General features: G+C 40.3%; 1 protein-coding gene across 1 annotated transcript; it reads left to right on the forward strand.

Annotated features, from left to right (window-relative positions):
* Nucleotides 1-433: 433 nt before the first annotated feature.
* On the forward strand, nucleotides 434-5601 carry LOC131688064 (uncharacterized). Its single transcript, XM_058972215.1, has 2 exons — nucleotides 434-2384; nucleotides 2474-5601. The coding sequence occupies exons 1-2, from the start codon at nucleotides 434-436 to the stop codon at nucleotides 5599-5601; spliced, it is 5079 nt and encodes a 1692-aa protein (XP_058828198.1).
* The last annotated feature ends 8990 nt before the right edge of the window (nucleotides 5602-14591 follow it).

The following is a 14591-nucleotide window of genomic DNA, read 5'->3' on the forward strand; positions in this document are numbered from 1 at the left end:
GTAACAATTGGCGCCCAACGCAAAATAAAAGAAAAAGTGATTTGTTTCCAAGACCAGAAGCAAATCCCTTTTTCGTTGTGTCTCCCGGAGAAATTCAGTTCACATTGTTCACTTCATTAATCGCGAAGTCATTGGGTCGATATCCAAACTTGAAGTTGATCCTGAAACTTAATTATGATTAGTGGAATTGCGAATTGTTGCGAGTGATGAAAAATTGTATATCTGGCACGCCGTCGTTTGCTAGTGCTTGAGTAGAAAAATTGATCGTTTGTTTTGAACATATTTCATACACAGGTAGCATTGATAGGATTGAAGTTGACATTTACTAATACCATTACATTTGTTTCTTGTCGGGTTTTTGTTTACTTTTCTAGCGGGTGTTAAAACTATTTGTGGTTTGTGATAATTTTGTTATTTTTTGCCTTTTTATACAATGGCAATGGCACAGCTCACATTCGATCAAGCTAGTGAGCTGATCCAAGGTTGGTATTTTGATATGAGTGTGGAGTTTTTAGCCGACGATGAACTGAATTATGAACTGACTGCCCGTTCTGTCAGTTTGTCTATCGGTCTCGATCGCTCACGAAAACGCAAGTGGCTGCGAGACCAGTTGAAGGTGGAAAGGGGTGATCCGTCGGGAAAATGCCCACGAAGAGTAGTGGGTGATCCTACTGTGGAAGTCGAGGTTTGTACGCATAAGTTTACCGAGTTGAAATCGTGTTTGGAACAGGAGGATGATGAGGAAAAGAAGGTTTGTTCCACTAGAATAGTACACGTCGGTATGCGTTTAGTGACTGTGTTGAGGGACTCGCGGGGGTCGCCCAACTTGCACAGTCAATTGCAAAATACGGTGGTTGAATTAGCGGAGGTTCTTGAACATTTCTTTCGGGGTTCTGCTTCGTCTTTGCAGAGTGATCAGCAAGAGGGAAATGATATTTTAGCTCTGTTGGATGCAGACAAAGCAGATGAAAATCCTAGACCGAGAGTTTCCGTTCTTAGTCAGGATGACCTTGATTGGATCCATTCGTTGCAAGCGAGAATTACGGATCTAGAGGCCGATTTAGCTCGACGAAGAGAAGTAAAAGATGCTGTAACTCAAACTCTTCCCGATCATGCTCAATTTACTTCATATTCACAACACCCCGATACAAATTTCAGAACATTTCAAAACTATAATTTTCCGCCAACAAAGCCTTCCAATTCATTCGATACTTCATCTAGTTACCATAATTTTCAAAATATCCCAGATCGTACATTACATTCTAACAATATACCAATTCCCAACAATACATACAATATTCCCTATCACCCGACGAGAACTTCTAATCCTACTGGAGCAAATCCCGAAATGTACAACCATGCTTCGGCTATCCCATCTTTCCCTAAACGAAATTCACCTCCCATGTATAGTGGTGTTCTACACAATCCGTACCCCGCACCGTACCACAACCGTCACACTCTTCCTGTGTCCAAATGGAACATCACTAAATACAGTGGTGACGATCAAGGGCTGAAGCTAAATGAGTTTTTGGAAATTGTACAGGCTTTATCCCAAGCTGAGCATGTGTCGGAGGTCGAGCTTTTCGAGTCGGCTGTGCATTTGTTTGTTGGTTCAGCGCTCAAGTGGTATATGGCACAAAGAACCACTGGTAGATTGATAAATTGGCAGCATTTGGTATTTGAATTAAAACGCACCTACATGCACCCTGATTTGGACGCGTTGATCAAAATGAAAATTTACCAGCGTCGTCAACAAAAACATGAATCTTTCCACGAGTACTATTTCGAAATCGAGAAACTGTTCAGAACCATGAGTGTTCAGATTCCCGATTACGAAAAAGTACAGATTCTACAGCAGAATATGCGAGTAGACTACAAGCGACAAATGACATTTATTCCGATAGTCGACCTTGAAACACTTGTTGCTGCTGGACAGAAATTAGATGCATTAAATTTCTCGGCATACAACAAGGTTTTCGGGGCGGACAGGAATGTCCAAGTGGTCGAAAGCTCTGAAAACAATTCGAAGAAAAAAAATAAGAACCAATCCCAGACTCAACAGGTGATAGATCAAACCGCAGCAGTATCTCAGGTCAACCAAAATAGAAACAATTCACACACATCCACTAATTCGTCTCGTCCCAATCAACTTTCCAACAAAAACAACCAATCCTTACCGAACACCCAAACGAGTCAAAATTCGTCTCAAAATACCGCCCGACCAGACCCGATCGCGGTGCCATCTGGGTTCAATTCTCGACCACAGTTCACGTTGGAAGAATTGATAAACACGCACATTCCCCCACCGGCCAATACCTGCTACAATTGCGGGAGGATTGGTCATCACGTAGCGATGTGTAGACAGCCTCGGGGCATATTTTGCAGTACGTGCGGTCTTCGCGGTTTTCCGACTAACTATTGCCCGTTTTGTTTAAAAAACGGACCAAACGCGAACCAAAATCGTCGTTCGCAGACACCCAACGCGTAAGTCAAGACCGTTTTCTTCAACGTACGCCTCCCCCTTACTGGGTGCAGGCCACCAGAGATATTTACCCAGAGTCTACGGAAATTCTTCAAATTACCTACCCTGTCCCCCACGATAACCGGCCGTACGCACACGTAAAGATTTACGGTTACCCGGTACGTGCTCTCCTGGACAGCGGTAGCAATCATACGCTTATTAGCGAAACCCTTTTTTCGCAATTGAAGTACAAAAAGTTGCATCGTCCCTCCAAAAACGTGATTCTACGGTCTGCAAGTGGAGATGAACTGCAAATTCAAGGTCAGGCTCATCTTCCATTTGCTTTCCAAGGATGTGTGAAAATAGTTCCTACTTTGGTAGTTGCAAATCTGTTCATAGATTGTATCTGCGGAATGGATTTTTGGAGGAAATTCAAAATTCAGCCCGCGATGCAAAACTGTGGAGGGATTGAGTCCACTGCGTCGGCATCTATTACCGAACACCGTAGTTCTGCAAATATTTTGACCGATGATGAAATTATGGTGATCGAGAACGTCAAAAAACTTTTCCTTCCTGCTCAAGAAGGGAAATTGACCCTGACCAACCGAGCTCAGCATCGTATCGTGTTGGGAGAGGAATGGAAAAATAAACCACCAGTCCGCCAGTTTCCATACGTGATGTCTCCGAAGACGCAGGATCTGGTAGCCGTCGAGCTGGAACGACTGTTGGGTTTAGGGATTTTGGAACGGAGCAACTCGGATTGGTCGCTTAACTGCGTGCCGGTCATCAAGCCCAACAAAGTTCGGCTCTGTTTGGACGCGCGCAAGATTAACGAGCGGACTGTTCGGGATGCTTATCCGTTGCCTCATCCCGGTCGAATTTTAGGTCAACTTCCCAAGGCTAAATACCTGTCCACGATAGACCTGTCTGAAGCGTTTCTCCAGGTTCCATTGGACCAAGAATCGCGGAAGTACACGGCCTTTTGTGTACAGGGCAAAGGGCTATTCCAATACACACGGATGCCTTTTGGATTGATCAACAGTCCTGCTACGTTAGCACGACTGATGGACAATGTCCTGGGCCACGGGATGCTTGAACCGTACGTCTTCGTCTATCTCGACGACATTGTTGTGGTGACGGAGACATTCGAACACCATGAACGCCTTCTAGTGGAGATTGCACGTCGCTTAAGGGAAGCAAACCTAAGCATAAACCTCGAAAAGTCTAAGTTTGGAGTGTCTGAGATTCCCTTCCTGGGATATCTCCTTAATACAGACGGTCTTCGAGCCAACCCGGAAAAAGTTCGTCCTATTGTCGAATACGAACGGCCCAATACCGTAACAAAACTAAGGAGATTCCTAGGAATGGCTAATTACTATCGGCGCTTCATCTTAGACTTTAGCGGGGTGACCGCTGCACTCACAAACCTTCTGCAAAGCAAAACGAAAACCATCCGTTGGAACGATGACGCCGAACAGGCATTTTGCGAAATCAAAGAGCGGCTGATATCTTCACCAGTCTTGGGCAGTCCTGATTTCAGCAAGGAGTTCTGTATCCAAACGGATGCTAGTGACGTGGCGGTAGCTGGGGTTCTCACACAAGAACAGGATGGGGTAGAGCGGGTCATTTCATTCTACTCCCATAAACTGACAACGCCCCAGAAGAACTACCATGCCGCAGAAAAGGAAGCGCTTGCAGCCATTCTCGCCATCGATGCATTCCGTGGGTATATTGAGGGTTACCATTTCACCCTAATAACCGATTCTTCCGCGCTGACCCATATACTCAGTACAAAATGGAAGGTCGGGTCACGATGCAGCCGATGGGCGTTGAATCTGCAGCAATTCGATATGACCGTCAAGCATCGCAAGGGCAAGGAGAACGTGGTTCCGGACGCCCTCTCGCGAAGCATCGCAGCTGTTCAAGAATCGTCGTGGTACGCGTCAATGTCCGACAAAGTGGCCCGCCGGCCCGATGATTTTGTAGACTTCAAGATCGACGATGGTAAACTCTTTAAGTTTATCACCGTGAACGATAATCCCTGTGATACTCGCTTCGAGTGGAAAATGATTCCCCCGCCCACCGAAGTTCCAAATATTCTTCGACAGTACCACGACGATTGCTTACATCCAGGCTATGACAAAACCCTTGCACGGATCCGTCAAAGATTCTACTGGCCTAAGATGGCAGTTGAAATACGGCGGTACGTTCAACAGTGTGGAATGTGCAAGGAAGTCAAAGCTTCTTCCGTCCCTGTTGCACCTGCCATGGGAAACATGAAAATTGCCACCCGCCCTTGGCAGATCGTATCAGCGGATTTCATTGGCCCTCTCCCCCGCACTCGTCGCGGTAGTCAGCACATTTTGGTAGTTTGTGACTACTTTTCGAAATGGGTAATGGTTCAGCCTGTGAGGAATGTCAGTAGTGCCCCCATGTGTGCGATTTTGAAAGACCAATGGTTCCTGAGAAACTCGGTTCCTGAAGTGATAATCACTGACAACGGAAGCAGTTTCATTTCCAAAGAGTTCAAGGAGCTGTTGGATCGTTTCAAAGTTGCCCACTGGCTCAACTCACGATATCACTCACAGGCGAACCCGGTCGAAAGAGTCAACCGAACAATCAATGCGGCTATCAGGACATACGTGAGGGAGGACCAACGCCTTTGGGACACTCGTGTGTCGGAGATCGAGATGGTTTTGAATACCAGTGTTCACTCGTCGACTGGATTCACACCATACTTCATTAGTCACGGTCACGAGTACTCTGAAGTTGGCACCGATCATTTACTCACCCGTCTCGATGTAAAGCTGACTTCGGAAGAGATGGAAGAACGACGATCGAAAATGTTTGAGCGAATCTACGACCTTGTCCGCAAAAATCTGGCGAAAGCTCACAACGCTTCCCAACAGCGCTATAATTTACGGCACCGCAAGTTTGCACAAGCTTTCGTAGAGGGACAGCTGATATACCGCAGAAACATGAAACCGTCTAGTGCAGCACAGAACTATAATGCCAAATACGGCCAACAATTCCTTCCATGTCGTGTCAAGGCGAAAATCGGATCGTCTTCCTATGAACTGGAGGATTTGAACGGCAAAAGTTTGGGTATTTGGCCAGCTGTTCATTTGAAACCCGGTTAGCTAGTTCTCCGCTCCACCGCGGAATGAATTATAAAAAAAGCACCATCGATTACACTTTATTTACAAAACCAAAACAAATAAAATAAACACACGAAAAAAAACACACACAGCTGCCCAGCACAGTGTCAGCCAACTATCCGTCCTCCTGAATCCTCCACCGATCTCAAAAAAACGGTGCAAACTTCGACGTTATATCTAAAATAAAACAAAAAAAACATAATTAGCAACAAAAATACTTACCCACATCACGAATCATCCTTTTTTTTCATCACTACATAAACAATCAACATTAGTCAGCTGAGTATGAGTAGCTGTGACAGATCGGATAATAGACAATCTGACGACAGGGTTGTGCTGGGTTACGACGGGGTTACGTTTGCCCGCCGCCAGTTTTAAGTCGACTTTACACTCAAAGTGTGAATTGGTTAATTCTGCGTAACTTCAGCTAGTTTTCTCTCGCATGTCGAGAGAGTAAAAGAAGTTCGCAATGAGTTAACCATTTCACAAAAGCAATAGTCTTTCCGACTCTTGAAAAAGAGTCCGGTAAAGCACAAATTTAAATTTAGGGGCCCCTAGCATAATTAAAAGTTAGTGTTTAGTGTTATTTATGGTATGAATGTGAGTGTAAATGAAGAGGAATGAAAGGCTAGCAAATTGAATTCTGAGTGAGTGTGTGCGGTATGTAAGCGGTAGTGTTAGATGTTTCGTCCAAGGATAGCCCTTGTGACGGTAATGGTAGCAGAAAGAAATGTCAAATTCCGTCTGATTTCTTTCTGGTAATTTTCCGCAATTTGAAGCGTATCCGATCAATAATTCTACTCAGCCAATGCAGCAACGGCTTTTATTCTGACGCATTATAGGCAATTTCGACAGTGAAACTTTCACAGTTGTTTTGGGATTGATGGATGGATTGAATCGTTCCTGATTGTGACAGATACATCGGTGAGTGCGCGAGACTAAAAACGGACAGGCTCACTTCCTCAGAGTCACGTAATTTCGTGGGACAGATTCCTCTGGCCTTTGGAAAAATCATTCCACGGAATTAAAACTGGCACTCGGGAAGAAGTAGTCGCGTTTGAAGTCGGCATTCATTCAAAAAAAAAACCATTTGGGTTTTTTTTTACCCGAGTCGGGGAAAATTGTGACCTGTGATTTCTTAGGTCACAATATCGTCGCTTTGGTCACTGAGCCCAGCTTGTATATATTTGTAAATATTGTTATTTTTTTTGTCGTATAAATAAATAACAGTGTACGGTCTATCCCGTGTATTTGACGACGCCTGTTCTTTGTTTATACTTTGAAATTATTGTTCGTAAATGTCTAAGTAGAATTTAAACGTCAAACCATTACTACTCCGTGCTTGCATGTTTGAGTTACGTTTAAGTTCTGCTTAATAGCCCAGGTTGGTGTCAAATGTAGGTTTCGTTATTTATTTGTTCAGAGATTTATTTACTTATTTATTTATTTATATATTTATGTGCTTATTTATTTATTTATTTATTTATTTATATTTGTTATTTATTTTGCTTGTTTATTATTCATTTTGTTATTATATTTTTTTGTTATAATTGTTCAATATTTAAAAAATAATCAAGGAAACAAGTACCGCACATTAAATATTCTTGATAGCTTTTGTACTAAAAATATTTCGTGACACCAACCAAAACGATAAAATTTTTGTAAATGTCAACCGTCATCGTCCTGTCATCTCATCATCACCGTCATCAAATGCGGGGTGGGATGCGAGGAGGCGCGGTGGGTATATTTTGGAAAACGGACAGGGCAAGGATAAAATCTACCGCGAAAAAGTAATGCGCTCGCTAATAGTTCATCGGCCCGGAGGAGTGAAGACCAGCAGCAGCGATTGTCACCGTTATTAAGTGACCGCGCGTTTCCAACGTAAAAAAGTGCAGTGATAAGCAGATCCGTGGGATCTTGTTTTCGCCGTTCAGAACCACCACACGAACGTTAAGGTTCTGTCCGGTCAGTCGAGTGGGATCAGTGTGTTTACCGGTTTTTTTGTGTATTAACGACGTCCGACGCGAGTGCAGAAAACGGTCAGTGATTGGCAAGCCAAAAACGCCATTGTGGACGCCTTTACCCAAGTACCGGTAGGGTAGGGTCCACTCGACCGATAAACGTTAAAAATCCCGCTCGATTGATAGTGAGACACTCGTGTGTGAAAAGTGCGCGCAGTACCACTCTCCGGGCCCAATAGTGAAACGCAGGCCTCCGCTACAAATAGGCCGAGTTGCTGCTTCATCTGGAGTCCCCCGTCGCCATCGTCCGTCAGTTCCTGCATCAACATCGAAGCCCGCCCCGCATCCAGCCAGCTGCAAGTCGACCAACGTCATCAAGGCCGCAACGGTATCGAAAGAAGGTTTTTTTGCGGAATAAAAGTGCAAGTAAAATTATTTTGTTTTTTGTAGCCATTCTGGCTTTTGCTTGAAATTTAAAAATTAATAAAATAGTGTTTGGTCTGTATATACAAGTTGTGTCGTCCATTTTGTTTACAGTGCATTCCTTTAGGTACTTGTTTCCGCTTGATATTACGATTCGCTCAGTGACCATAGTGTGGGAAGAAAAGTCCGCCCAGTGTGAATTTCTCCAGGAGACAACCGTGAAACGACCCTAATAGCTGGTGAGTACAGTGTGGCCCCACCACCACAAGTAAACGTTACAAACCGATACGTAACACCGTACAAAATGATCGTAATATAAATAAAACGAAGAAAATTAAGTTTGTTTCCAACCAATTTTTCATTCAAAGTTCTATCATTTTCAGATTCCTCAGATAATTCTACTCAATAATGATGTAATATAATCATAGATTTTGTGAAAAAAATCTAGGGTTTAGCACGATCGAAAGAGTTCCTTTAAAACGCATCAGAGACGCGGTCCAGAGCAACTTTGATTGAAGACATTATTTTTCCACAAAACTTGTTCATTCTGTCTTCTTATTGTTTCTGAAGCTTTTGCCTTGTGATAAAAAGAGTTTCCCGTATAAATAAATACCATTCCAGAAAACTTTGGAACCATTTCCTAACTATTCATATAATACTCACCATATAGGGAATACTACTGATACGTTTCATCATTACAATTCAACTATTATACTACCATACGTATTTAGTTACCATTTCCAATATCTTTCACGTATCCTATATTGGAGATTTGTATACTACGTTGTACTTTTGCATCATAGGTTAATATTGCTCTGGTGGTCTTTGTTATACGTATATCTGTTTACGCAGCTCCAAAAACCTGTAGTTTAACATGATCAAAAATCCTCGTCTTACAATATTGCGGCGATAGCTCAATTGGATAAAGCGACAGTCCATTTAGTGTCAACGAAGCTCCTTCAGAAGATGGCGTGTAACAAAAAAAAATAAAACTTCATCAATCGATAGAATTGAAATGTTAAGGGGAAGAAAAAAAATTCTCCGCCTAATATTTTATGCATCGCTAGATCTAAAATATGCATGTCACCATAATCTGTATAGTTCTTGAATGATATTGTTGTCCAAATGTATATGGAAAGCAGCATATTTTGGTATGGTGAGTGTTCTTAACATCTCTATTTATCTCACCCATTTGAACACATTAGTTAGTGCAGTGTCTGCCATCTCTATTCAACGCATTAGCTCTAATGGTAAGATGAATAAGGGTGCATTGTACTCGGCTTTTCGCTTCGTTATAACGCGAGTGTTTTACATTTCCTGTTGGATTTATTTCGGCTAAGCAGTCATTCACTATTTTTGAACTTCGTTTTTATTTATCCGACGTTTCTGCACTGTATGCGCCATCTTCAGGGGAAACTATGGGTAACATTGTAACATGCATTAACTTAACTTTAAACATCGAACACAAAAGGTTACTTACAATAATATAGTTCGTATCCTTTTTCATCCTAAAATAGTTATAATAGATTTAAAATTGAATTTTTGTATAAAAATCACTAGCTTACAAAATAAATTATATCTCTCCTGAGGTTCTTTTGGAAACAATCTGTCGGATAAAATGGATTTGGAAAGTTTTTTGGTGCCATTTGTTTTTTTATGTATTATTGTCTTTGGCTATGGTTTGTGGGTAAAAGATTGTGAAGAACTGCTGCATACGCTGTATTGAGCCCGTCGAGATCTACACTCTTATTTACGGTATTGGACGTTTATGTGACACATTTCTAGGAATGGTAGAGTGTGTGTATGAATGGTGCGATCGATTATAGTAGTGTTATCGAAATCAAAGTGGTGATCGTGTTCGATACAGTGGTCGATGAGAGCTCATCGACCACTGTATCAAACACGCATTCAAACCTACATTAGTTATAGTTTTCTCAGAGTTCGAACGACTAAAAAAGTTTTCTTTGTCATCTACGGTGTAATATTAAATTCGCAAATACCTCCAAAATTGTATAAAACCACATCTGGCGCTAGTTTAATCCTGTCACTCAGTTAGTGTCGGATTCTGATGAGATGAAGTCGACACGAAAATTCCATAACTAATAAAAAATAATATTTGGCTATACAGGCATATCAGTGATAAATGTTTGTTATATCTTCAGTGATTGAATATTATTTATTTCAGAAAAAAAAATTTTTTGGTTGTTGAATTAAGTGCCAATACCTTATTTAAAGCTTGTTAGTTGTATTTATGTTTACTAACATAGTATTGAATATTTACCGGAATGTCTCGGAATGTTCTCTATTGACTTTTACACAGACCTTCAATCGCTTAGGGAAAATATTAACATAGGACGTTAGTTCCTGAACCGATATAGTAGTACCACAAGGCATTTGTCGGACTGGCCTTCTAGCGTTCTAGCCTGATCTAGCGTTTAGTGTTTCTTCGAGAATTTGTAGAAATGCAACCCTAAATACCCTAGGAAGAAGGTTCGTACTCACTTCGGATTGGCTGTCTAAAATCTGGATTGATTCTTCTACGAAATATTATTTGGTTCAGAGAGTTCCTGTTCCTGAACGATCGGCCAAATTTCCCAGCTCATTATACCGTTTCATAGCATTGTAATTAGTTTGATAGGGCATTTTCAATATTTTCGCGTTACATACTGGTCAATTTCTTTGAATATAAAGCTCAATGCATTTGCGAATTTGACAAATTTGATCACCACACTAAAAATACGAATGATTTTTCCTCACCCTGTAGTGTGGTAACATTTACGATAGCTCCCTTGCCTCTGACACAAGGGAACCACTGGGATGTAATATCATAATAGCTGCTTAATGTTGTCGTTTTGCGCTGATTAGTGTGCCGGATAATTGGTTATTGTCAGTGTCACAGCGTTTCACTCTTGCTTATGCGCTCAAGTCCCGCGCTCTCGGTATGGGCAACAGGTTTTATTATTATCATCTAACACCGCTCATCCGGAGCTGAATGAATGCTAGGGGCAGTAAAAAAATCCAATAAAACGAAATGATAGTATGAATTAGACTCCCCGTTGACTAAATTTAGGATTGTTTTCAGCGTGGGCGGCGTTGCTTACCAATATGAAAATGGGACAAACCGTTTTTCATCTGTGTTTGTCAATCATTGCTTCTTCTGTCATTGGATGTTGTCTGAAAGAAGAGAGGCATCTTTTCAACTTGAATTATATCACACAATGTGGTAAGTATCGTGTTTCGAAGCCTGCGAAATGTTACTAATAATGATTTGTAGTATTTGTGACATATCTTAGTGACAGAGCAACACGCTTGCTATCGTTATATAACTTATCGAACTCTAGCATGGCAGACTAATGCTTAAAAACGTCACAAAAATTTCTAGGTTCATGGTAATTTTTTTATGTTAGATTTGCATCAAAACTTCAAATAATCTTACATTCTGTGGCAATTGGCATAGCCACACATACAAACGTTAAAGAGCCGTTAAATATTTTTAGCAATCAGAGAAAAAAACCATCAATAAATAGCATCAAATGATAGCTTGGATATTAGACTGTTTGACAATTTTCGAGTTCTTGTCGTATTGTTTATTGAAATGGATGTGGATTACGATAGATACGCAATTCATCGACTGTAGGGCTAGTAATTAACGAAATAGTGTGATACTCTACCAAATATGTATACATTAGACTAATTATCGTATATCTCTTTTCTACTTATCTTCCACGCAGACTCGCAAATTGATTAGATGATTCTATCTTTGTGTAGAAAGACAAAACTGTTGACGCCCTAACCGTTAGTTTTGGATATATGTATGATGTCTTCAAAAAATCTTCTCAGTTGTTATGCGGGACAAATTGTAACTTGTTATCCGAAAATTCCCGTCGGATATGTATCTGTCAAGAATTGAAATGTTTACTGAGAGTGCTCAAGAACTAGTTTCTTATTGGAAAACTATAGTTTTCGTCCATCTTAAAATCTTTTTTTCTGACAGGATAATGATTTTCAGAAAGGAGCAGGGTAAGCAATTTTCAGAAAGGAGTACATCATGGGGATCAATATTCGGAAAGGGGTACATTAGACTGCCCAGAAAAACAATGAATCCATCGGCCCACTCCTAAGTCGATTTGAACAGCAAATTTGAAGCAAATCGGACAAGTCTAGCTACCGGACCAACGTATCTGATTTTTGTATTTTTCAACAATTTACGCGGAGAAAACCAACTAGTTTTCATTTTCACCGCTAGGTGGCACTATATGCATCATATTATCACTGCAAGTGAAAAGAAAAAAGATAATTTAATTGTCTACAACTTTGCCGAAGACTGCTAGTCAATCTAACTTTGTCAAAAGAAGTTATTAAACTTTCAGCAAAGTGATGTCTGAATCAGTTTTTCATGGGGCCCAGCAGTGCATGGTTGTGTATCAGTACTCGATTCCCACGAAAGAGCTTCAGCAAAAATATGTGACTTACAAAGTACTAAAAGTATTTACCAAGGGCTTTCCAACAGCATTGATTATATGTCACTCGTAAAAAAATAGCTTGTTTACTTCGTATTTATAATGATTGTTGTATCAATAATATAAATCACGATTAATTACAAAACTACTAAATACATGCTTGATTACACTGAATTACTTGCGATTACTTCGTGTTTATAGCAGAATTACTTCGAATTATCCGATTATTTATATAAAAACTAGTTAACGTGTAACATTTATTGAAATTTTTAAAAAAACATAAACCCCTCGCGCAGCACATGTTTAACCCGTTCTGTAAGTTACATTAATTTGCAGTGTAGGAAAAAAACAGCTCGAAACAACTGTAAAATCTTATGCTAAACATTATAAATTTAATTTACTTTTTTGAGGGGCGTTTGTAAATGGTAAGTAGCAGAATTCCTGTTTGCTCGTATGATGACAATCGTTGTATATTATTAGGAACCCGATTGGTCTCTATGGGAAGTGCTCGCGGTGCACGGTCCTATTCCAAATGCTGTTCGACGTTTACTGAAGTCTACGGGCTACGATAGTTTTATAGCACTAAAAGCGATGACTGATAATGATTTATCTCTATTTATGCTAGCTCAGCACGAAAGATTACTTCTGGGACACCATTCCGCTTTAAATGGGTACAGGAAATCGGTATGTAGTAATAGGGTTGTGGAACCGGTAGCGCTGATACCGAAAATCTCGGGAATGCCGACCCATTCTTGGTACCGAAGTACCAATACTGAATAAATATAAGAACCGGTACTACGCAAAGCTCTTGATGAGCAATATAATAAATCTAGCCTTTCAGTACATTCAGTTTCAAACATAGACTGGAAATGTGACATTAGAAGATTAACGAATGTAACTTCCGTTGTTCGTAACTGAATATTTTAATTACTTATTCGAAAATAAATACAACTATCATTCATGTATTTTGAATTAGCATGAATAAAATGACAATCTATTTGTTTTTTTTTTTTTTAATATCCTGACTTAGTACCTTACGTCGATCCGAGTAGGGATCTGACCTGAGTTTGTGATCAGCGTTGTTTCAATAGAGGGGATTTGCATACAAGGGTAGGTAAGAAGGAATATCTTTCGTCATCTGGATTCTCCCAACATGAACTGTTGAAAATACATGGGAAAAGTTTCTTTAACTAACTATAGTCAATTCTCCTTATTTCGATACGATTCCTTTAGTATCTTGATTTCATCATCATCCAGGTACACGACATTGTTGGCTCAAATGTTATTGTATTTGATGTAGTGTTGCATGAACTTCTTCACAATGACACTTCCAGCTTTGGTTTAACGTGTATGAACGTTGGCAGTACAACATTACGCCCACGATGTAGCCACTTCCGTTAAGCACTGTTCCACAAAGCGCACATTTGGTCTAATACAAATTTGCTTAAAGTCAGTCGCAATGGTGATTCTCGTACTACAGGTAGTACATTTCACTTCTCTGAGTTCACTGCTCAGCCGGAGGAACGATACTGTACTGTTTGTACAGTGGATAAGCAACAAATCAGCAGAAACTGATTGCTTGGTTTATTAATACCTATAACAGATTAATTTTTTGCTTTTGCTCTGGGTGAGATTAGAAGGTACCAGGTCTATATGCTTAAATCCTTTGTTTGCTATTAGATGGCGTTATTGAGCATATTTAGCTACTATAGAAACGTTATACTTTTTTGTGTGAGCTCGACACCTGTTTACATTATTCATTGCACATCATCAATGATTTCAATTTACATTTTCCCTTGCGTAATCAGGTCTCAGTTTGTGTCACAAAAAGAGCATATACGAGAAGCTCTAATTTTCTGCATTAATTTGAAGAAATCGTCTGTCTAATCGCATCGAATGCTTGTGGAGGCCTATAGTGACAATGCGTTATCGGAAAATAAAAAAAAATAAGAAAAAAAATTCAAACAAATTTAATAAAACAAAAAAACTGAAACTGTCAATGTTTACCGCTACCACCAATAACTAATCAAATTGCGCCGTGATTTGCATTAAAAAGGCCAGGTTATGAACATGGACATGAGAAGCCCACATCACACAAATCAAAAATGGTCCAAAACTACTTGGAGAC

This window comes from Topomyia yanbarensis, chromosome 3 (genome assembly GCF_030247195.1).
Source record: "Topomyia yanbarensis strain Yona2022 chromosome 3, ASM3024719v1, whole genome shotgun sequence".
Classification (NCBI taxonomy): Eukaryota; Metazoa; Arthropoda; class Insecta; order Diptera; family Culicidae; genus Topomyia; species Topomyia yanbarensis.

Excerpts from the sequence above, each read along its gene's own strand:
- LOC131688064 (XM_058972215.1), top strand. The coding sequence starts at position 434 with ATGGCAATGGCACAGCTCACATTCGATCAAGCTAGTGAGCTGATCCAA. Across the intron at positions 2,385-2,473 it reads GCCTCGGGGCATATTTTGCA|ACACCCAACGCGTAAGTCAA; the intron begins GTACGTGCGGTC and ends CGTCGTTCGCAG.